General features: G+C 47.2%; 1 protein-coding gene and 3 non-coding genes across 7 annotated transcripts in view; 2 read left to right on the top strand and 2 right to left on the bottom strand.

The window, feature by feature from the left end:
* Nucleotides 1–12,999, bottom strand: part of LOC140410151 (protein PAT1 homolog 1-like) — a 134,749-nt gene extending 121,750 nt beyond the window's left edge. For all 4 annotated transcript variants that reach the window (XM_072498114.1, XM_072498112.1, XM_072498111.1 and 1 more), the window contains exon 1: nt 12,849–12,999. In XM_072498114.1, coding sequence (XP_072354215.1) covers nt 12,849–12,983 — 135 coding nt within the window. In that variant the 5' untranslated portion in view covers nt 12,984–12,999. The remainder of the gene's footprint in view (nt 1–12,848) is intronic.
* A 4,476-nt stretch (nt 13,000–17,475) lies between these two features.
* trnav-uac (transfer RNA valine (anticodon UAC)) lies at nt 17,476–17,548 on the bottom strand. The gene has a single exon. It is a non-coding gene; the product is annotated as a tRNA-Val (tRNA).
* A 396-nt stretch (nt 17,549–17,944) lies between these two features.
* trnak-uuu (transfer RNA lysine (anticodon UUU)) lies at nt 17,945–18,017 on the top strand. The gene has a single exon. It is a non-coding gene; the product is annotated as a tRNA-Lys (tRNA).
* A 1,455-nt stretch (nt 18,018–19,472) lies between these two features.
* On the top strand, nt 19,473–19,545 carry trnak-uuu (transfer RNA lysine (anticodon UUU)). Its single transcript has one exon. It is a non-coding gene; the product is annotated as a tRNA-Lys (tRNA).
* Nucleotides 19,546–24,976: the final 5,431 nt, after the last annotated feature.

Below are 24,976 nucleotides of genomic sequence, written 5' to 3' on the forward strand. Positions count from 1 at the left end.
GCAGGACAGGGTTAGATACAGAGTAAAGGTGCTGAACATTCGCAGGACAGGGTTAGATACAGAGTAAAGGTGCTGAACATTCGCAGGACAGGGTTAGATACAGAGTAAAGGTGCTGAACATTCGCAGGACAGGGTTAGATACAGAGTAAAGGTGCTGAACATTCGCAGGACAGGGTTAGATACAGAGTAAAGGTGCCTAACATTCGCAGGACAGGGTTAGATACAGAGTAAAGGTGCTGAACATTCGCAGGACAGGGTTAGATACAGAGTAAATGTGCCTAACATTCGCAGGACAGGGTTAGATACAGAGTAAAGGTGCTGAACATTCGCAGGACAGGGTTAGATACAGAGTAAAGGTGCTGAACATTCGCAGGACAGGGTTAGATACAGAGTAAAGGTGCTGAACATTCGCAGGACAGGGTTAGATACAGAGTAAAGGTGCCTAACAGTCGCAGGAGAGTGTTAGATACAGAGTAAAGGTGCTGAACATTCGCAGGACAGGGTTAGATACAGAGTAAAGGTGCCTAACATTCGCAGGACAGTGTTAGATACAGAGTAAAGGTGCTGAACATTCGCAGGACAGGGTTAGATACAGAGTAAAGGTGCTGAACATTCGCAGGACAGGGTTAGATACAGAGTAAAGGTGCTGAACATTCGCAGGACAGGGTTAGATACAGAGTAAAGGTGCTGAACATTCGCAGGACAGGGTTAGATACAGAGTAAAGGTGCTGAACATTCGCAGGACAGGGTTAGATACAGAGTAAAGGTGCCTAACAGTCGCAGGACAGGGTTAGATACAGAGTAAAGGTGCTGAACATTCGCAGGACAGGGTTAGATACAGAGTAAAGGTGCCTAACAGTCGCAGGACAGGGTTAGATACAGAGTAAAGGTGCCTAACAGTCGCAGGACAGTGTTAGATACAGAGTAAAGGTGCTGAACATTCGCAGGACAGGGTTAGATACAGAGTAAAGGTGCTGAACATTCGCAGGACAGGGTTAGATACAGAGTAAAGGTGCTGAACATTCGCAGGACAGGGTTAGATACAGAGTAAAGGTGCCTGACAGTCGCAGGACAGGGTTAGATACAGAGTAAAGGTGCCTAACAGTCGCAGGACAGGGTTAGATACAGAGTAAAGGTGCTGAACATTCGCAGGACACGGTTAGATACAGAGTAAAGGTGCTGAACATTCGCAGGACAGGGTTAGATACAGAGTAAAGGTGCTGAACAGTCGCAGGACAGGGTTAGATACAGAGTAAAGGTGCTGAACATTCGCAGGACAGGGTTAGATACAGAGTAAAGGTGCCTGACATTCGCAGGACAGGGTTAGATACAGAGTAAAGGTGCCTAACATTCGCAGGACAGGGTTAGATACAGAGTAAAGGTGCCTAACATTCGCAGGACAGCGTTAGATACAGAGTAAAGGTGCTGAACATTCGCAGGACAGGGTTAGATACAGAGTAAAGGTGCTGAACATTCGCAGGACATGGTTAGATACAGAGTAAAGGTGCTGAACATTCGCAGGACAGGGTTAGATACAGAGTAAAGGTGCTGAACATTCGCAGGACAGGGTTAGATACAGAGTAAAGGTGCCTAACAGTCGCAGGACAGTGTTAGATACAGAGTAAAGGTGCTGAACATTCGCAGGACAGGGTTAGATACAGAGTAAAGGTGCTGAACATTCGCAGGACAGCGTTAGATACAGAGTAAAGGTGCTGAACATTCGCAGGACAGGGTTAGATACAGAGTAAAGGTGCTGAACATTCGCAGGACAGGGTTAGATACAGAGTAAAGGTGCCTAACAGTCGCAGGACAGTGTTAGATACAGAGTAAAGGTGCTGAACATTCGCAGGACAGGGTTAGATACAGAGTAAAGGTGCTGAACATTCGCAGGACAGCGTTAGATACAGAGTAAAGGTGCTGAACATTCTCAGGACAGGGTTAGATACAGAGTAAAGGTGCTGAACATTCGCAGGACAGCGTTAGATACAGAGTAAAGGTGCTGAACATTCGCAGGACAGGGTTAGATACAGAGTAAAGGTGCCTAACAGTCGCAGGACAGTGTTAGATACAGAGTAAAGGTGCTGAACATTCGCAGGACAGGGTTAGATACAGAGTAAAGGTGAACAGTCGCAGGACAGGGTTAGATACAGAGTAAAGGTGCTGAACATTCGCAGGACACGGTTAGATACAGAGTAAAGGTGCTGAACATTCGCAGGACAGGGTTAGATACAGAGTAAAGGTGCCTAACATTCGCAGGACAGGGTTAGATACAGAGTAAAGGTGCTGAACAGTCGCAGGACAGGGTTAGATACAGAGTAAAGGTAACTAACATTCGCAGGACTGGGTTAGATACAGAGTAAAGGTGCCTGACAGTCGCAGGACAGGGTTAGATACAGAGTAAAGGTGCCTAACATTCGCAGGACAGTGTTAGATACAGAGTAAAGGTGCTGAACATTCGCAGGACAGGGTTAGATACAGAGTAAAGGTGCTGAACATTCGCAGGACAGGGTTAGATACAGAGTAAAGGTGCCTAACAGTCGCAGGACAGTGTTAGATACAGAGTAAAGGTGCTGAACATTCGCAGGACAGGGTTAGATACAGAGTAAAGGTGCTGAACATTCGCAGGACAGCGTTAGATACAGAGTAAAGGTGCTGAACATTCTCAGGACAGGGTTAGATACAGAGTAAAGGTGCTGAACATTCGCAGGACAGCGTTAGATACAGAGTAAAGGTGCTGAACATTCGCAGGACAGGGTTAGATACAGAGTAAAGGTGCTGAACATTCGCAGGACAGGGTTAGATACAGAGTAAAGGTGCCTAACAGTCGCAGGACAGTGTTAGATACAGAGTAAAGGTGCTGAACATTCGCAGGACAGGGTTAGATACAGAGTAAAGGTGAACAGTCGCAGGACAGGGTTAGATACAGAGTAAAGGTGCTGAACATTCGCAGGACACGGTTAGATACAGAGTAAAGGTGCTGAACATTCGCAGGACAGGGTTAGATACAGAGTAAAGGTGCCTAACATTCGCAGGACAGGGTTAGATACAGAGTAAAGGTGCTGAACAGTCGCAGGACAGGGTTAGATACAGAGTAAAGGTAACTAACATTCGCAGGACTGGGTTAGATACAGAGTAAAGGTGCCTGACAGTCGCAGGACAGGGTTAGATACAGAGTAAAGGTGCTGAACAGTCGCAGGACTGGGTTGGATACAGAGTAAAGGTGCTGAACATTCGCAGGACTGGGTTAGATACAGAGTAAAGGTGCTGAACATTCGCAGGACAGGGTTAGATACAGAGTAAAGGTGAACAGTCGCAGGACAGGGTTAGATACAGAGTAAAGGTGTCTAACATTCGCAGGACAGGGTTAGATACAGAGTAAAGGTGCTGAACATTCGCAGGACAGGGTTAGATACAGAATAAAAGGTGCTGAACATTCGCAGGACAGGGTTAGATACAGAATAAAGGTGCTGAACATTCGCAGGACTGGGTTAGATACAGAGTAAAGGTGCTGAACATTCGCAGGACAGGGTTAGATACAGAGTAAAGGTGCTGAACATTCGCAGGACTGGGTTAGATACAGAGTAAAGGTGCTGAACATTCGCAGGACAGGGTTAGATACAGAGTAAAGGTGAACAGTCGCAGGACAGGGTTAGATACAGAGTAAAGGTGTCTAACATTCGCAGGACAGGGTTAGATACAGAGTAAAGGTGCTGAACATTCGCAGGACAGGGTTAGATACAGAGTAAAGGTGCTGAACATTCGCAGGACAGGGTTAGATACAGAGTAAAGGTGCTGAACATTCGCAGGACAGGGTTAGATACAGAGTAAAGGTGCTGAACATTCGCAGGACAGGGTTAGATACAGAGTAAAGGTGCTGAACATTCGCAGGACAGGGTTAGATACAGAGTAAAGGTGCCTGACATTCGCAGGACAGGGTTAGATACAGAGTAAAGGTGCCTGACATTCGCAGGACAGGGTTAGATACAGAGTAAAGGTGCTGAACATTCGCAGGACAGGGTTAGATACAGAGTAAAGGTGCTGAACATTCGCAGGACAGGGTTAGATACAGAGTAAAGGTGCCTAACATTCGCAGGACAGGGTTAGATACAGAGTAAAGGTGCTGAACATTCGCAGGACAGGGTTAGATACAGAGTAAAGGTGCCTAACATTCGCAGGACAGGGTTAGATACAGAGTAAAGGTGCTGAACATTCGCAGGACAGGGTTAGATACAGAGTAAAGGTGCCTAACATTCGCAGGACAGGGTTAGATACAGAGTAAAGGTGCTGAACATTCGCAGGACAGGGTTAGATACAGAGTAAAGGTGCCTAACATTCGCAGGACAGGGTTAGATACAGAGTAAAGGTGCTGAACATTCGCAGGACAGGGTTAGATACAGAGTAAAGGTGCGTAACATTCGCAGGACAGGGTTAGATACAGAGTAAAGGTGCTGAACATTCGCAGGACAGGGTTAGATACAGAGTAAAGGTGCCTAACAGTCGCAGGACAGGGTTAGATACAGAGTAAAGGTGCCTAACATTCGCAGGACAGGGTTAGATACAGAGTAAAGGTGCCTGAACATTCGCAGGACAGGGTTAGATACAGAGTAAAGGTGAACATTCGCAGGACAGGGTTAGATACAGAGTAAAGGTGCTGAACATTCGCAGGACAGGGTTAGATACAGAGTAAAGGTGCCTAACAGTCGCAGGGCAGGGTTAGATACAGAGTAAAGGTGCCTAACATTCGCAGGACAGGGTTAGATACAGAGTAAAGGTGCCTGAACATTCGCAGGACAGGGTTAGATACAGAGTAACGGTGAACATTCGCAGGACAGGGTTAGATACAGAGTAAAGGTGCCTAACATTCGCAGGACAGGGTTAGATACAGAGTAAAGGTGCCTAACAGTCGCAGGACAGGGTTAGATACAGAGTAAAGGTGCCTAACATTCGCAGGACAGGGTTAGATACAGAGTAAAGGTGCTGAACATTCGCAGGACAGGGTTAGATACAGAGTAAAGGTGCTGAACATTCGCAGGACAGGGTTAGATACAGAGTAAAGGTGCCTAACAGTCGCAGGACAGGGTTAGATACAGAGTAAAGGTGCCTAACATTCGCAGGACAGGGTTAGATACAGAGTAAAGGTGAACATTCGCAGGACAGGGTTAGATACAGAGTAAAGGTGCCTAACATTCGCAGGACAGGGTTAGATACAGAGTAAAGGTGCCTAACATTCGCAGGACAGGGTTAGATACAGAGTAAAGGTGAACATTCGCAGGACAGGGTTAGATACAGAGTAAAGGTGCTGAACATTCGCAGGACAGGGTTAGATACAGAGTAAAGGTGCTGAACATTCGCAGGACAGGGTTAGATACAGAGTAAAGGTGCTGAACATTCGCAGGACAGGGTTAGATACAGAGTAAAGGTGCTGAACATTCGCAGGACAGGGTTAGATACAGAGTCAAGGTGCCTAACATTCGCAGGACAGGGTTAGATACAGAGTAAAGGTGCTGAACATTCGCAGGACAGGGTTAGATACAGAGTAAAGGTGCTGAACATTCGCAGGACAGGGTTAGATACAGAGTAAAGGTGCCTAACAGTCGCAGGACAGGGTTAGATACAGAGTAAAGGTGCCTAACATTCGCAGGACAGGGTTAGATACAGAGTAAAGGTGCCTGAACATTCGCAGGACAGGGTTAGATACAGAGTAAAGGTGAACATTCGCAGGACAGGGTTCGATACAGAGTAAAGGTGCCTAACATTCGCAGGACAGTGTTAGATACAGAGTAAAGGTGAACATTCGCAGGACAGGGTTAGATACAGAGTAAAGGTGCTGAACATTCGCAGGACAGGGTTAGATACAGAGTAAAGGTGCTGAACATTCGCAGGACAGGGTTAGATACAGAGTAAAGGTGAACATTCGCAGGACAGGGTTAGATACAGAGTAAAGGTGCTGAACATTCGCAGGACAGGGTTAGATACAGAGTAAAGGTGCTGAACATTCGCAGGACAGGGTTAGATACAGAGTAAAGGTGCTGAACATTCGCAGGACAGGGTTAGATACAGAGTAAAGGTGCTGAACATTCGCAGGACAGGGTTAGATACAGAGTAAAGGTGCCTAACATTCGCAGGACAGGGTTAGATACAGAGTAAAGGTGCTGAACATTCGCAGGACAGGGTTAGATACAGAGTAAAGGTGCCTAGCATTCGCAGGACAGGGTTAGATACAGAGTAAAGGTGCTGAACATTCGCAGGACAGGGTTAGATACAGAGTAAAGGTGCTGAACATTCGCAGGACAGGGTTAGATACAGAGAAAAGGTGCCTAGCATTCGCAGGACAGGGTTAGATACAGAGTAAAGGTGCTGAACATTCGCAGGACAGGGTTAGATACAGAGTAAAGGTGCCTAACATTCGCAGGACAGGGTTAGATACAGAGTAAAGGTGCCTAACATTCGCAGGACAGGGTTAGATACAGAGTAAAGGTGCCTAACATTCGCAGGACAGGGTTAGATACAGAGTAAAGGTGCCTAACATTCGCAGGACAGGGTTAGATACAGAGTAAAGGTGCTGAACATTCGCAGGACAGGGTTAGATACAGAGTAAAGGTGCCTAACAGTCGCAGGTCAGGGTTAGATACAGAGTGAAGGTGCCTAGCATTCGCAGGACAGGGTTAGATACAGAGTAAAGGTGCCTAACATTCGCAGGACATGGTTAGATACAGAGTAAAGGTGCCTAACATTCGCAGGACAGGGTTAGATACAGAGTAAAGGTGCCTAGCATTCGCAGGACAGGGTTAGATACAGAGTAAAGGTGCTGAACATTCGCAGGACAGGGTTAGATACAGAGTAAAGGTGCTGAACATTCGCAGGACAGGGTTAGATACAGAGTAAAGGTGCTGAACATTCGCAGGACAGGGTTAGATACAGAGTAAAGGTGCCTAACATTCGCAGGACAGGGTTAGATACAGAGTGAAGGTGCCTAGCATTCGCAGGACAGGGTTAGATACAGAGTAAAGGTGCTGAACATTCGCAGGACAGGGTTAGATACAGAGTAAAGGTGCCTAACATTCGCAGGACAGGGTTAGATACAGAGTAAAGGTGCTGAACATTCGCAGGACAGGGTTAGATACAGAGTAAAGGTGCCTAACATTCGCAGGACAGGGTTAGATACAGAGTAAAGGTGCTGAACATTCGCAGGACAGGGTTAGATACAGAGTAAAGGTGCTGAACATTCGCAGGACAGGGTTAGATACAGAGTAAAGGTGCCTAACATTCGCAGGACAGGGTTAGATACAGAGTGAAGGTGCCTAGCATTCGCAGGACAGGGTTAGATACAGAGTAAAGGTGCTGAACATTCGCAGGACAGGGTTAGATACAGAGTAAAGGTGCTGAACATTCGCAGGACAGGGTTAGATACAGAGTAAAGGTGCTGAACATTCGCAGGACAGGGTTAGATACAGAGTAAAGGTGCTGAACAGTCGCAGGACAGGGTTAGATACAGAGTAAAGGTGCTGAACAGTCGCAGGACAGGGTTAGATACAGAGTAAAGGTGCTGAACATTCGCAGGACAGGGTTAGATACAGAGTAAAGGTGCTGAACATTCGCAGGACAGGGTTAGATACAGAGTAAAGGTGCCTAACAGTCGCAGGACAGGGTTAGATACAGAGTAAAGGTGCCTAACATTCGCAGGACAGGGTTAGATACAGAGTAAAGGTGCCTAACAGTCGCAGGACAGGGTTAGATACAGAGTAAAGGTGAACATTCGCAGGACAGGGTTAGATACAGAGTAAAGGTGCCTGACATTCGCAGGACAGGGTTAGATACAGAGTAAAGGTGCCTAACATTCGCAGGACAGGGTTAGATACAGAGTAAAGGTGCCTAACAGTCGCAGGACAGGGTTAGATACAGAGTAAAGGTGAACATTCGCAGGACAGGGTTAGATACAGAGTAAAGGTGCTGAACATTCGCAGGACAGGGTTAGATACAGAGTAAAGGTGCTGAACATTCGCAGGACAGGGTTAGATACAGAGTAAAGGTGCTGAACATTCGCAGGACAGGGTTAGATACAGAGTAAAGGTGCTGAACATTCGCAGGACAGGGTTAGATACAGAGTAAAGGTGCTGAACATTCGCAGGACAGGGTTAGATACAGAGTAAAGGTGCTGAACATTCGCAGGACAGGGTTAGATACAGAGTAAAGGTGCTGAACACTCGCAGGACAGGGTTAGATACAGAGTAAAGGTGCTGAACACTCGCAGGACAGGGTTAGATACAGAGTAAAGGTGCTGAACATTCGCAGGACAGGGTTAGATACAGAGTAAAGGTGCTGAACATTCGCAGGACAGGGTTAGATACAGAGTAAAGGTGCTGAACATTCGCAGGACAGTGTTAGATACAGAGTAAAGGTGCTGAACATTCGCAGGACAGGGTTAGATACAGAGTAAAGGTGCTGAACATTCGCAGGACAGGGTTAGATACAGAGTAAAGGTGCCTACATTCTCAGGACAGGGTTAGATACAGAGTAAAGGTGCTGAACATTCGCAGGACAGGGTTAGATACAGAGTAAAGGTGCTGAACATTCGCAGGACTGGGTTAGATACAGAGTAAAGGTGCCTAACATTCGCAGGACAGGGTTAGATACAGAGTAAAGGTGCTGAACATTCGCAGGACTGGGTTAGATACAGAGTAAAGGTGCCTAACATTCGCAGGACAGGGTTAGATACAGAGTAAAGGTGCTGAACATTCGCAGGACAGGGTTAGATACAGAGTAAAGGTGCCTAACAGTCGCAGGACAGGGTTAGATACAGAGTAAAGGTGCTGAACATTCGCAGGACTGGGTTAGATACAGAGTAAAGGTGCCTAACATTCGCAGGACAGGGTTAGATACAGAGTAAAGGTGCTGAACATTCGCAGGACAGGGTTAGATACAGAGTAAAGGTGCCTAACATTCGCAGGACAGGGTTAGATACAGAGTAAAGGTGCCTAACATTCGCAGGACAGGGTTAGATACAGAGTAAAGGTGCTGAACATTCGCAGGACAGGGTTAGATACAGAGTAAAGGTGCCTAACAGTCGCAGGACAGGGTTAGATACAGAGTAAAGGTGCCGAACATTCGCAGGACAGGGTTAGATACAGAGTAAAGGTGCTGAACATTCGCAGGACTGGGTTAGATACAGAGTAAAGGTGCCTAACATTCGCAGGACAGGGTTAGATACAGAGTAAAGGTGCTGAACATTCGCAGGACAGGGTTAGATACAGAGTAAAGGTGCCTAACAGTCGCAGGACAGGGTTAGATACAGAGTAAAGGTGCTGAACATTCGCAGGACTGGGTTAGATACAGAGTAAAGGTGCCTAACATTCGCAGGACAGGGTTAGATACAGAGTAAAGGTGCTGAACATTCGCAGGACAGGGTTAGATACAGAGTAAAGGTGCCTAACATTCGCAGGACAGGGTTAGATACAGAGTAAAGGTGCTGAACATTCGCAGGACTGGGTTAGATACAGAGTAAAGGTGCCTAACATTCGCAGGACAGGGTTAGATACAGAGTAAAGGTGCTGAACATTCGCAGGACTGGGTTAGATACAGAGTAAAGGTGCCTAACATTCGCAGGACAGGGTTAGATACAGAGTAAAGGTGCTGAACATTCGCAGGACAGGGTTAGATACAGAGTAAAGGTGCCTAACAGTCGCAGGACAGGGTTAGATACAGAGTAAAGGTGCTGAACATTCGCAGGACTGGGTTAGATACAGAGTAAAGGTGCCTAACATTCGCAGGACAGGGTTAGATACAGAGTAAAGGTGCTGAACATTCGCAGGACAGGGTTAGATACAGAGTAAAGGTGCTGAACATTCTCAGGACAGGGTTAGATACAGAGTAAAGGTGCTGAACATTCGCAGGACAGGGTTAGATACAGAGTAAAGGTGCTGAACATTCGCAGGACAGGGTTAGATACAGAGTAAAGGTGCCTAACATTCGCAGGACAGGGTTAGATACAGAGTAAAGGTGCCTAACATTCGCAGGACAGGGTTAGATACAGAGTAAAGGTGCCTAACATTCGCAGGACAGGGTTAGATACAGAGTAAAGGTGCCTAACATTCGCAGGACAGGGTTAGATACAGAGTAAAGGTGCCTAACATTCGCAGGACTGGGTTAGATACAGAGTAAAGGTGCCTAACATTCGCAGGACAGGGTTAGATACAGAGTAAAGGTGCCTAACATTCGCAGGACAGGGTTAGATACAGAGTAAAGGTGCTGAACATTCGCAGGACAGGGTTAGATACAGAGTAAAGGTGCTGAACATTCTCAGGACAGGGTTAGATACAGAGTAAAGGTGCTGAACATTCTCAGGACAGGGTTAGATACAGAGTAAAGGTGCTGAACATTCGCAGGACAGGGTTAGATACAGAGTAAAGGTGCTGAACATTCGCAGGACAGGGTTAGATACAGAGTAAAGGTGCCTAACATTCGCAGGACAGGGTTAGATACAGAGTAAAGGTGCCTAACATTCGCAGGACAGGGTTAGATACAGAGTAAAGGTGCCTAACATTCGCAGGACAGGGTTAGATACAGAGTAAAGGTGCCTAACATTCGCAGGACTGGGTTAGATACAGAGTAAAGGTGCCTGAACATTCGCAGGACAGGGTTAGATACAGAGTAAAGGTGCTGAACACTCGCAGGACAGGGTTAGATACAGAGTAAAGGTGCTGAACATTCGCAGGACAGGGTTAGATACAGAGTAAAGGTGCTGAACATTCGCAGGACAGTGTTAGATACAGAGTAAAGGTGCTGAACATTCGCAGGACAGGGTTAGATACAGAGTAAAGGTGCCTGAACATTCGCAGGACAGGGTTAGATACAGAGTAAAGGTGCTGAACACTCGCAGGACAGGGTTAGATACAGAGTAAAGGTGCTGAACATTCGCAGGACAGGGTTAGATACAGAGTAAAGGTGCTGAACATTCGCAGGACAGGGTTAGATACAGAGTAAAGGTGCCTAACATTCGCAGGACAGGGTTAGATACAGAGTAAAGGTGCCTAACATTCGCAGGACAGGGTTAGATACAGAGTAAAGGTGCCTAACATTCGCAGGACAGGGTTAGATACAGAGTAAAGGTGCCTAACATTCGCAGGACAGGGTTAGATACAGAGTAAAGGTGCTGAACATTCGCAGGACAGGGTTAGATACAGAGTAAAGGTGCTGAACATTCGCAGGACAGGGTTAGATACAGAGTGAAGGTGCTGAACATTCGCAGGACAGTGTTAGATACAGAGTAAAGGTGCCTAACATTCGCAGGACATGGTTAGATACAGAGTAAAGGAGCTGAACATTCGCAGGACAGGGTTAGATACAGAGTAAAGGTGCCTAACATTCGCAGGACAGGGTTAGATACAGAGTAAAGGTGCTGAACATTCGCAGGACAGGGTTAGATACAGAGTAAAGGTGCTGAACATTCGCAGGACAGGGTTAGATACAGAGTAAAGGTGCCTAACATTCGCAGGACAGGGTTAGATACAGGGTAAAGGTGCTGAACATTCGCAGGACAGGGTTAGATACAGAGTAAAGGTGCTGAACATTCGCAGGACAGGGTTAGATACAGAGTAAAGGTGCTGAACATTCGCAGGACAGGGTTAGATACAGAGTAAAGGTGAACATTCGCAGGACAGGGTTAGATACAGAGTAAAGGTGTCTAACATTCGCAGGACAGGGTTAGATACAGAGTAAAGGTGCTGAACATTCGCAGGACAGGGTTAGATACAGAGTAAAGGTGCCTGACATTCGCAGGACAGGGTTAGATACAGAGTAAAGGTGCTGAACATTCGCAGGACAGGGTTAGATACAGAGTAAAGGTGCCTGACATTCGCAGGACAGGGTTAGATACAGAGTAAAGGTGCTGAACATTCGCAGGACAGGGTTAGATACAGAGTAAAGGTGCTGAACATTCGCAGGACAGGTTTAGATACAGAGTAAAGGTGCTGAACATTCGCAGGACATGGTTAGATACAGAGTAAAGGTGCTGAACATTCGCAGGACAGGGTTAGATACAGAGTAAAGGTGAACATTCGCAGGACAGGGTTAGATACAGAGTAAAGGTGTCTAACATTCGCAGGACAGGGTTAGATACAGAGTAAAGGTGCTGAACATTCGCAGGACAGGGTTAGATACAGAGTAAAGGTGAACATTCGCAGGACAGGGTTAGATACAGAGTAAAGGTGAACATTCGCAGGACATGGTTAGATACAGAGTAAAGTTGCCTAACATTCGCAGGACAGGGTTAGATACAGAGTAAAGGTGCCTAACATTCGCAGGACAGGGTTAGATACAGAGTAAAGGTGCCTAACATTCGCAGGACAGGGTTAGATACAGAGTAAAGGTGAACATTCGCAGGACAGGGTTAGATACAGAGTAAAGGTGCCTAACATTCGCAGGACAGGGTTAGATACAGAGTAAAGGTGTCTAACATTCGCAGGACAGGTTTAGATACAGAGTAAAGGTGCTGAACATTCGCAGGACAGGGTTAGATACAGAGTAAAGGTGCCCGACAGTCGCAGGACAGGGTTAGATACAGAGTAAAGGTGCCTGAACCTCACATTCTCGGGCCTGAGTCAGACACACAATATCGGTCCCTCAATCTCATATTCCGCGGGTTGGGGCCTGGTTCTGGGTGAAAATGAGAGTGGGAACCAACCCACTGGTTCTCCCCGCCGAGACCGCCGCCCCTCCCCCGGAATGGGGGCGCTAGGCGAGGCCGAGGCCCCGGGTTCAGGCCACGGCCTTTCCTGGGCCCGGAAATCCCCATTCATGCGGAAGGGTTATCAAGGAGGCGCTGCGCTGGGCTTGGGGAGGGGTCTGCTCACCCGGAGGGCCGCTCCTCCTCCTTCCCCCAGGGCGAACATCTCCCGGGATGTGGCGCCGAGCTCCTGGGTCGCCGACGCTAACTCATCTCGGGGCCGCCATGGGCCGCGCCTGCGCGCACTGCCGGGCCCGAGCATGCGCCGCCGCCGACGTCTCCCGCCCGCCCGCAGCTGCGCCTCACTGTCCGGCGCCATTGAGCATGCGCGCTGCTCCTCCCTCCGCGAGGAAACCCGGCCACTGCGCACGCGTCCGTCTGTCGCCGGCCACCCGCGCATGCGCGCCTTTGTCCGCTTTCGCTCCCTCCGTTCACACAGCAGGAACAATGGATGTGATTACAGCTCCAGTGAGCATGCGCGGGATAGGTGTGTGGCTGCGCTCGTGCCCCGGGGACAGAAGGAGATCGGAGGCGCTGATGGAGCATTTGCAAACCGTGCATACAGCCATTCTCCGCCCTGCACCTGTCATTAGAGACATAGTCTGATGTGGTGCAAGGTAACAATCGCCCCTTGATTCAATGACATTACCATTGCTCCATCCCCCACAATCACCATTTGATCACAAACTGAACTGGTCTAGATGTATAATATGTAGGTACTGTGGCTACGAGAGCAGGTCAGAGACTAGGAATCCTGTGGCGATAACGGGGCAAGGTAAAGTAGCCATGGCCCCAGAAGACCGTAGGCTGCTTTCCCTTTTGAGGGGGAGAGCTGCCTGGTGGTGATTTAACCTGAGGATGACCACACCTCAAGCGAGGGGCAAGGTTGAGAATGCAGGCCTTCATGAATAACCTGCGGTGAGTAATTCATCTCCTGGCTCCCCAAAGTCTGTCTACCATTTCCAAAGCACAAGTCAGGAGTGCGAGGAAATACTCTCCACTTGCCAGGATGAGTGCAGCTCCAACAACACTCAATACGCTCAACACCATCAGGGCAAACAGCCTCCTTGCTCAACACCCCTTCCACAAACATTCACTCCCTCCGCCAGCGGCAAACGATGGAAGCAGTGAGTGCCATCTACAAGATACACAGCAGGAACTCACCTTTGACAGCAATTTCCAAATCCACGTCCACGACCACCATGGCAGCACTACCACCTTCTCAAGGGTCATTCTGGATGGGCAATAAACGCTGGCCTAGACAGTGACATCTGCACCCTATAAATCCTGCACCACCATCCTGTCTTGGAAATATATCATCGTTCTTTCACTGTTGCTGGCTAAAAATCCTGAAACACCATTCCTAACAGCACTGTGAGGGTACCTACACCACATGGACTGCATTGGTGCAAGAAGGGAGTTCGCCACCATCTTTAGATTATCTTTAGAATTTACAGTGCAGAAGGAGGCCATTCGGCCCATCGAGTCTGCACCAGCTCTTGGAAAGAGCACCCTACCCAAGGTCAACACCTCCACCCTATCCCCATAACCCAGTAACCCCACCCAACACTAAGGGCAATTTTGGACACTTAAGGGCAATTTATCATGGCCAATCCACCTAGCCTGCACATCTTTGGAATGTGGGAGGAAACCGGAGGAAACCCACGCACACATGGGGAGGATGTGCAGACTCCGCACAGACAGTGACCCAAGCCGGAATCGAACCTGGGACCCTGGAGCTGTGAAGCAATTGTGCTATCCAAGTTAGGAATGGGCAATAAATGCTTACCTAGCTAGTGATTTCCACATCCCATGAATGAATAAAAAGATAAATCTGAGTGCTTATTATTTTTCTATAGCCCTGTTAACAGTACAACTTTTACCGATAATATGTATGTAACCCCATGATCCCCATGAAGTTTTCACTTTCTCCCCGTGTGTGCGTGGGTTTTCTCCGGTGCTCGAGTTTCCTCCCACAAGATGCTTGGGCCCAGGACACCACCGTGAGGAGCTCCTCTGAAGTCAGCATGGTGGCCTAGATAGATAGAGCGAATGTAGAGAGGATGTTTCCACCAGTAGGAAAAACTAGAAGCAGAGGGCACAGCCTCAGACTGCAGGGACCATCCTTTAAAACTGAGATGAGGAGGAACTTCTTCAGCCAGAGGGTGGTGAATCTGTGGAACTGTTTCCCGCAGAAGGTTGTGGAGGCCAAATCACTGAGTATCTTTAAGACAGAGTTGGATAGGTTCTTGATTAATAAGGGGATCATGGGTTATGGGGAGAAGGCAGGAGTGTCATGAGAATGTCGCTTTAAGGAATTTTGGCTGCTCATGTTACTGCAGTGATGTTAGAGTGTGGGTGGAGCTGAGCTCTGGTTCTGCTTTTTAGTTTCACTTTGAGAAAAGCTTGGGTGTGTCTGTGTTTTCTTGGTTTCTTTTTCAGCGTTGGAGCTGAAGCCAGACAGAGCAGGTGTACTGTTGTTCTCTCTGCCATGAAAAGACTATCTCTTGATCATTTGGTGAATTCAGAATTATAAATGTTCTCAGTAGTGAATGTAAACCTGATGTGCTTCTGTTAAAAGTTGTTTCTTTTGTCTTCTGGATGTTGTTTTGGAAGTTATTAAGGATTACTTAGTGTTGTATTATTTGGGGGTTGTATTTGATTTAATGGTTGCTAAGATGTTCACTGTATGTTTTAAAAAGGTTAACTTGAGTTCATAGAATAAATATTGTTTTGCTTTAAAAAATACTTTTCCATTTCTGCTGTACCACACCTGTAGAGTGGGCCGTGTGCTCCCCATACCACAATATATTAAAAGTTGTGGGTCAGGTGAACTCCAAGATACACTTTGGTGTTCTCTAAACCCTGGCCCATAACAGGAGAATGGGGATGAGAAACATGTCAGCCATCATTGAATGGCAAAGCAGGCTTGATGGGCCAAATGGCCTAATTCTGCTCTTACATCTTATGGCACAGTGTTTAGCTCTGCTTTGTCACAGAGCCACGGACCCGGGGTTCAATTCTGGCCTTGGGTGACTGTGTGGAGTTTGCACGTTCTCCCCATGTCTGCGTGGATTTCCTCCCACAGTCCAAAATTGTGCAGATTAGGTGAATTGGCAATGCTAAAGTGCCCCTTAGTGTCCGAAGATAGCTTAGGTGGGATGGCAGGGGACTGGGCTGAGGTGGGGTGCTCCATTAGTGGGGCCATGCAGGGGAGTTTGCTGCGCTGTAGGGATTCTCTGATTCTATGACTGACATGAGCGACCTCCAACATGCACATGCATCGTCCTTTGAGCTAATTATGAAGTTAGGGAAGTTCCCCAAAGTGTGTTGCCTCCATTTTTGCTTGAATGTGTTCACAGCTGCTGCCCCGACTTTGGTCACAGCTGCCCCTCTCCACCCCACATTTGCTCCTTGTCACTCTTTACTCTGGTTCATTGTTTTTCTCTCCAGAATCCTCACTGTTTCTCGGTTGCCATCTGGTTACCCTTTCAAGATCCCACGAGGGGGGTTGCGAGAGGGAAGGGAGTGAGTAGGAGGGGAAGGTGGTGGGAAGTAATGAGCTGGAGGATTGGTGGAAGTGGCGAGTAGGAAGCAATGAGTGCAACAATGGGGGAAAACATGCGATGAGAGAGAATGGGAAATGATGAAAAGGGCTGAGTAGAAATATTTGGTCAGTCATTCAGAGTTAATAAGTTTTTAAGAGTTAAGAGGAGGCTTTTGGGCCAGTTAGGACCAAGGCAATCAACAGGTTTATAATTTAAAATCACATGTCATGAGATTGATGCACAGTTATTAAATGTTTTGTTTTGCGTAAGAGATTTGCATTTAGCACTTCTCAACTCCTCCATTTGCCCATCTCCTTCCTATGGCACCTTCCCACACAATCACAGAAGGTGCCACACCTATTCTTTAACCTCCTCCCTCCTCACCGATCAAGTTCAGCAGTGTTTCACTTGCACGCCCTTCAATTTGATCTACTGTCTTGCTGCTCCCAATGCGGCCTCCTCTACATTGGAGAGACTAAACGCAGACTGGATGACCACTTTGCGCTTTGTTCAGCCTGCAATCATGACCCCCAACCTTCCTGCCGCTTGTCATTTTAAATCAGCACCTTGCCCACAGGTGCGCCCTTGGCCTGCTGCAATGCTCCAGTGAACCCCAACACTCGCTGGAGGAGCTGCGCCTCAGCTTCCGACTAGGCCCGTCACAGCCCTCAGGACTCAACATTGAGTTCAACAAATTTGTAAGAGGCAGGAGATTTAGTGGGGATTTGAGGGGGGAAATGTTCACCTAGAGGATGGTGGGAATCTGACACTCACTGCCTGAAAGGGTGGTGGAGGCCAGAACCCTCACAGCATTTAAGAAGCTGAGCATTTGAAACGCCATTGCATAGAAGGCTACGGAGCAAGTGCTGGAAAATGGGATTACAAGAGAGAGATGTTTGATGGCCAGTGCAGACACGGTGGGCAGAATGGCCTCATTTTGCTTCTATGACTTGAGACCTTGTTGCAATCTCTCCTAGCTACAGTTCAATATATTTCCCCTCTCTTTAACTGTGACCCAGTCTGACGGACTTGAAACGTTAACTACATTTTCTCTCCCTACTGCCAGATGCAGCTGGACCCGCTGAGATTTTTCCAGAGTACCCTCATCTCGCCCGTTGCCTTTTTTAGGAACAGCTCAACCAGCGAGGACGAGTTGCACTTCCCAATCATCCCTGTTGAACTTAATTTGTCAAATAAAATTAACATTGGTTCCACTGGGGCTCGAACCCAGGACCTTCTGCGTGTAAAGCAGACGTGATAACCACTACACTATGGAACCACATGATTAATTACGTTTCGATCCGTGAATGGAGTGTCTGTTCCATTTGTAAATATCCAATTTTTAGTGTACATGTTTGGAAAGATTCCCTCCACAAGCCACCGCCTTCTTCCCTGATAGCGCAAGTGTTGCATTCACTTTAGATGAGCAATTCGCTCGGTATTATCAATTTTTGCTCCCAATCAGAAAAGAGGAAAGTGGGTTTGATGGGAGCTGATGGAAGTGGAAAGCTTCGGCATTGGTAAGAGCGATCGTGAAGCAAGTTAGGACGGGAGGGTTGGGAGCCAGGATGTGTGTGGCAGACTTGGACGGCTGCAGAATGAAAATGCAGAATTTGAACGATGCAATATTCCCTGCCATCCACCAAAGTTCGCTGCGCTCACCATATTCGCCAGAGCCCGGATAGCTCAGTCGGTAGAGCATCAGACTTTTAATCTGAGGGCCCAGGGTTCAAGTCCCTGTTCGGGCGATGCTTTTAAACCCCGAATTAATTTTCACTGTCAACCCTCCTGTTAGACGTTTTAAAGATTGTGCTGATCCTATTTAAAGTGGGACATGTTTTGAAATGACCAATCTTATTTATTTTAAGAGTCACGATGATGTGAAGCTGATCTTTCGCGCTGTCCAAATAAATCTCATTGATGTATTTTTCATTCCAATCATGGTGCTTAATTTTCAAACGTGGATTACTTTTAAAACATTTTCTGAATTTATTTTCCAGCTTTTAAGGCGACCTGAAGTTTTTCATCGTTGGTTTGTAATGACTTTGCTTTGAAAACTGCATGATATTTCCAAAGGCAATTTTTCCATTGTCATTGGCAGTTGTGGACCATCTCTACAAGATGCAGCAACTCGCCAAGGTTCCCTTGCACCTTGGAACTCTATCGTTGTTTCTTCACTGCTGTTGGAAAGTCCAGGAACTCCCTTCCCAACAGCAGCGTGGGCATGCCGGTGGGCTGCAGTTCATCACTGCCACTTTCTCAAGACGAAGTCTTACAACACCAGGTTAAACACTTTCTCAAGAGCATCAGATGTCTGCCTCGCCAGCGAGGCCCACATCGTTTCAAAAGCTCCTTTTGCTTGACATATTCCATCCACTGACACTGCTCAATAATGTAAACCTTTTTGGGGTGGAAGGTATGCAAGAGACCCCCCCCCCCCCCAACATTATTGTGAAGAGGAACAGACAGGCCATAAAATGTAGGAACAGAAATAGTCTAGCCTGCCATTTGATGAGATTATTGCTGATCTGATATAGATCATAGGATCATAGAATTTACAGTGCAGAAGGAGGCCATTCGGCCCATCGAGTCTGCACCGGCTCTTGGAAAGAGCACCCCACCCAAGGTCAACACCTCCACCCTATCCCCATTACCCCCACCCAACACTAAGGGCAATGACAATCCCAAACTCCTCTTTCCTGCCTTATCCCCCGAATCCTTGATTCCCTTAAAGGTTTAAATCTGCCCATCTCAGCCTTCAGCTGTCAAAAATTACATTGATTCGCTACCCCCCCCCCCCCCCCAAAAGTAGAAATTCCTCCTCATCCCTGTGAACCCCCTTATTCTGCGATTCTGCCCTCTCGTCTCCGCAAACATGATGAGCCCCTGCAGTCTGGAACCAGCCTGCCGGCTGCACAAACTGAATTTGGCATTGTATTTCGTTTGGCACACACAATTCCTAGTGTCAATATTCGGGTGGATTTCCTCAGCTACCAGCCCCTCGATTTCTCGTGCTGAGGTTTGCATTGGCGGGTTAGCTCGATATTATTTGCTTTGACCCAGCAGCTCTCCAACGAACTTTAAATTAAAGTGGGTTAGTGAGAGTGGATGTGTGAGAGTCATAGACTGAAGTGAATGCAGAAATGAAATGCGATGCTCACTGTCAGCCAGTAATGGCCGCTGTGTCCTTGCAGCTTTCCAGAGCCCGGATAGCTCAGTCGGTAGAGCATCAGACTTTTAATCTGAGGGTCCAGGGTTCAAGTCCCTGTTCGGGCGATGCTTTTACATTATCGTCCCGCATGCCAATCTTGCTCCCATTAATTAAAATACTTTAAAGTTTTGTTGTGGAGATGCCGTCGTTGGACTGGGGTGAGCACAGTGCGAAATCTTACCCGAGGAAGGAGCAGCGCTCCGAAAGCTAGTGACATCGAAACAAACCTGTTGGACTTTAACCTGGTGTTGTAAGACTTCTTAAAGTTTTGTGACACGCTATGCCCACTACTTTAGGCACCGACAGCAGTGCGTACCATCGATGCAGTGCAGCAACTTAGCAAAGCTATTTCGACAGCAACATTCAAACATTCCACCTCGGAGGGCAACATGTTAATGGGTACCCTTTCAAGACTTGTACTGTCTTCACTTGGAAATATATCGCCATTTCGCCACTGATGTTGGGTCAAAATCGCGGGACTCTCTCCCGAACAGCACTGGGGATGCACCTACATGGACTGCAGCAGTTCAAGAAGGAGTTCACCACCACCTCCTGAAGGGGTACATTAAGAAGTCTTACCAGGTTAAAGTCCAACAGGTTTGTTTCGAATCTCTCTAGCTTTCGGAGCTCAGCTCCTTCCTCAGGTGAATCCTGTTGGACTTTAACCTGGTGTTGTAAGACTCCTTACTGAGCCCACCCCAGTCCAATGCCGGCATCTCCACATTCTGAAGGGGCAGTTTGGGATGCTGGCTGAACCAACGAGTCTCACCTTGTGAAACAATTTAGTAAACGTATTTATATTGGCAAGCTGATTTTCCACCCAATGGCTCAGTCTAACGATATAAAAATGGATGTGGCCTGTTTGGACAAATTATCTTCAAAAAGATCCCACGGAACCATTTTGAAGAGGAGCAAGACAGCCGTGTCTGGTGTCCTGGATTCATCCCATAATTAACAGAACAAAAGTAGATTCTCGGACCACGATGAAGTTGTTGTTTGTGTGAGCTTGCCACGTGAAAATTGTCAGCTGTGGTCGCAAAATTATTCCATGAAGTACTGTGATGAATGTAAGAAATTGATGTATTTATATTTTGTATTATATGTATCTGCACAGTAATGGGTTTAAAAGCCTGTTTTAAGGCGTGTAAATATCTGCTGTCGTAATATTTTTTTAAATCCGGGTTTGAAAGCCAGCCAGACGTTGTGACAGCAGAAGGTACAATTAAGGTGTCATAAAATTCAGAACATCATTCTTTCAAACCCTGTATCTGTTTACAAAGAGAAGCCAAATTGTTTTTTTGTTGCGATTTATGGAGATTTCCTGTGGAGTAGATAATTATTGGCATTGTGCTTAAACTGAAGTAAGTGGGTAATGGGATTTGAGTGGTTGGTGGGGGAAGCCAGTCTAAGGGAGCAGTTTAGTTTTGTCTGGAAGCTGTGAAGTTTCATAGTTTGTTCTAACCTCTTTTTTGTAATTCATGAGCTACATCACTCCAGTCCCCAACAGAATTTGAATGGTCTTTTTGCAAACTGGCCACTTTTCTGTGTTCCAATTGCTGAACCGTTTGTCTGAAAACCGACAGATGTGTAAATCAGCATGTTTGGTCATTTACCTGGAACATAATTTTGCAACATCAGTCCTTTTTGTTGACAATAGATTAGACAATTCGTAATGACCAATTCTGCATGTCTTTTAATTGCTTTACTATTGTCTATTACTGATAGATCAACCTCAGTAATGTTTGTGGACCAGCTCTTTGATAAACTGGATCACAACGCGGCAGTTGTTTTTTTTTTATTCACAGGAATAACTTCAGAACTGTGACACTCCATAGCATCGGTCTTATTTATCGCTTTTTCCAGTGTGCTTCAAAGCCCAATGATCTCATTGTTTTCATGACCTTGTTCTAACAGTTTCTTCGTCGTGCTTTGGAATTCTGAATTCAACCAGTCATTCTGATTGACCAGCAATTTTTTTTTCCTGTTTAAAGCATTTTCCATTATGCCACATAGAGACTTCTGATGCTTGAAGGTCATCAAATTTTAACTGCAGATAATAAGACAACAAAGATCATTCTTTGCTCAGTTTGCTGATGCAAGTTTACAATTCAGAGATTTCAAGTCCTCAGTGAAGCGTTCCTTCCACTTCCTGTGACTGATTCTCAATTGTTTTCACCAATTCTCTTTTTTTAATCAGAAAACTCCTTTTTCATACCTGCAAGTTGATCTTCTGAGTCAATCAGATTTCCTTCAATTGCTTGTTATCTACACGAATTGTCTCATTTCTGTCTACAGTAGCTTTCAGTAGTTGCTTAAGGTCAATAGGATCAACCCTCGGCTGTGATACAGTTCCCATCACATTTCTGTCGCCACTAAGGGAAAGGTAAAGTCGCCAGAGTCCCAGGTGGCTGCTTTCTGCTTTGAGGGGGAGAGCTGACTGTTGCGATTTAACCTGAGGATCGCCACACCTCAGGTGGTGGGGAAGGAGTGGGGGGCTGGTGGGGGGGGGGGGGGGGGGGGCGCAAGGTTGAGAAGGTGGGGTCTTCATGAATAACCTCGGCTGGTATGGGAATTGAACATGCCCTGCTGGCCTCGTGAAAATCATGCCCTAGAATAAAATCTATTCCTCCAACAGCTGATTTAGGAATAATTTCCACCGTAACAAATCATTTTAATGAGTAACTTCTTAAATTGATTTCACGCCATGAAATCGGTTTAGCCCTTCCATTCCTGCCCCTTCTTAACACGTTTTCATAACAACACGATCTGGAACACACACACTGTTTCATCAGCCACCATCAGGTTTAGATAAAGGATCTGGATCGGCGCAGGCTGGGAGGGCCGAAGGGCCTGTTCCTGCGCTGTAATTTTATTTGTTTATCAATGATTGATCTGCCCCAGTATCTCTCAAAATGTTAATTTGTTTACTTATTTTGTTGGGAGGAGTGAGGATCCACTTTCCCCTTCAAAACAAATCATCAAGAGCCTCGATTAGCCTGTCTTTATTCACCAGCACGCAATGATTCTCTGAAGCATCCAGAACCATATCCCAATGTTTCACTTGCTGCCCTGTCCCAGCTTCGACAGCCATTTCCAGTCCTCGAGCCCTTCCTTCACCGTCCCACTTCTTTTCCTTCTCTGTTCATTGGGTTGATGAGAAAAATATATGGTACTTTGCACCAACTCATCAACATCTCTGCTGCCTTTCTCGCTGTTTTAACCCTCTATTATTCACCATGAGTCCCGACTACCAAAGGAAGTCATTCTCTAAATTCATCCAAGAGAATCACGTCCCTAAGCATGTTGTTTAAACCGTTATTGCTTGCCTGTATCCAACATTCAAAATTACTTTGCATTACCTTCTCGTCTTCAATATAGGTTTGTCCAGTCTCTTTCCTTGTATTCTGAACATTTCGCCCACATATCATGAACCAACTATATGCACTAAGGATAGCTTTCTTTACTACAGCATAATTCAGAGACACATCTTCTGGAAACGATGCAGACACCTCATGAGCTTGACCCATCACTCAACTTTGTAAGAGCAATGTCCAGATTTCTTTGGGCCATTTTGTCTGTTTGGCTACCAATTCAAATGAAATAAAGAATGCTTCCACATCCCTTTCATAGAATCATAGAATTTACAGTGCCATCGAGTCTGCACCGGCTCTTGGTAAGAGCACCCCACCCAAGGTCAACACCTCCACCCTATTCCCACAACCCAGTAACCCCACCCAACACGAAGGGCAATTTTGGACACTGAGGGCAATTTATCATGGCCAATCCACCTAACCTGCACATCTTTGGACTATGGGAGAAAATCAGAGCACCCGAAGGAAACGCACGCACACACACGGGGAGGATGTGCAGACTCCGCACAGACAGTGACCCAAGCCGGAATTGAACCTGGGAAGCAATTGTGCTACCCACAATGCTACCGTGCTGCCCATTTTCCTCAACCTTCGAAGAGCTTGCATAAATTTAAACATGCCCCCAATAGGTTCTTGTCTAGAAATAAGTAATTCCTCTCCACCTTCTGGCATTTCTCCTTCAACAGTCAGCCTTTTTGAACTGGAATTCTCTGTCTCTCTCCTCTGTTCATTCCCCCTTTGATAACTTCTCCATCCCTAATTCCCATTTTTTTTTTTTTTTCTCTCTCTCTCCCTTCCAATTCTGCTTGCTCCCCTTGTCCCTCAGTTGCTTAGCACCCCATACCCTTGTCTCTCAGCCCCTACCCCTACTCTCCACTCCCTCAGACCCTCAGACCCTATCCACACTCTCCTGTCCTTAGCCCCTCAGACCCTATCCACTCTCTCAGTCCCTCAGACCCTATCCACACTCTCCTGTCCCTCAGTCCCTCAGACCCTATCCACACTCTCCTGTCCTTAGCCCCTCAGACCCTATCCACTCTCTCAGTCCCTCAGACCCTATCCACACTCTCCTGTCCCTCAGTCCCTCAGACCCTATCCACACTCTCCTGTCCTTAGTCCCTCAGACCCTATCCACACTCTCTCAGTCCCTCAGACCCTCAGACCCTATCCACACTCTCCTGTCCCTCAGACCCTATCCACTCTCTCAGACCCTCAGACCCTATCCACACTCTCCTGTCCTTAGCCCCTCAGACCCTATCCACACTCTCTCAGTCCCTCAGACCCTATCCACACTCTCTCAGTCCCTCAGACCCTATCCACACTCTCTCAGTCCCTCAGACCCTATCCACACTCTCCTGTCCTTAGCCCCTCAGACCCTATCCACACTCTCTCAGTCCCTCAGACCCTATCTCCACTCTCTCAGTCCCTCAGACCCTACCCACACTCTCCTGTCCCTCAGACCCTATCCACTCTCTCAGTCCCTCAGACCCTATCCACACTCTCCTGTCCCTCAGTCCCTCAGACCCTATCCACACTCTCCTGTCCCTCAGACCCTCAGACCCTATCCACTCTCTCAGTCCCTCAGACCCTATCCACACTCTCCTGTCCCTCAGTCCCTCAGACCCTATCCACACTCTCCTGTCCCTCAGTCCCTCAGACCCTATCCACACTCTCCTGTCCCTCAGTCCCTCAGACCCTATCCACACTCTCCTGTCCATCAGACGCTATCCACACTCTCCTGTCCCTCAGACCTTATCCACACTCTCCTGTCCATCAGACCCTATCCACACTCTCCTGTCCCTCAGACCCTATCCACACTCTCCTGTCCATCAGACGCTATCCACACTCTCCTGTCCCTCAGTCCCCCAGACCCTATCCACACTCTCTCAGTCCCTCAGACCCTCAGACCCTATCCACACTCTCCTGTCCCTCAGACCCTATCCACACTCTCCTGTCCCTCAGTCCCTCAGACCCTATCCACACTCTCCTGTCCCTCAGTCCCTCAGACCCTATCCACACTCTCCTGTCCATCAGACGCTATCCACACTCTCCTGTCCCTCAGTCCCCCAGACCCTATCCACACTCTCTCAGTCCCTCAGACCCTCAGACCCTATCCACACTCTCC

This window comes from Scyliorhinus torazame, chromosome 4 (assembly GCF_047496885.1).
Source record: "Scyliorhinus torazame isolate Kashiwa2021f chromosome 4, sScyTor2.1, whole genome shotgun sequence".
In the NCBI taxonomy this organism is placed as follows: Eukaryota; Metazoa; Chordata; class Chondrichthyes; order Carcharhiniformes; family Scyliorhinidae; genus Scyliorhinus; species Scyliorhinus torazame.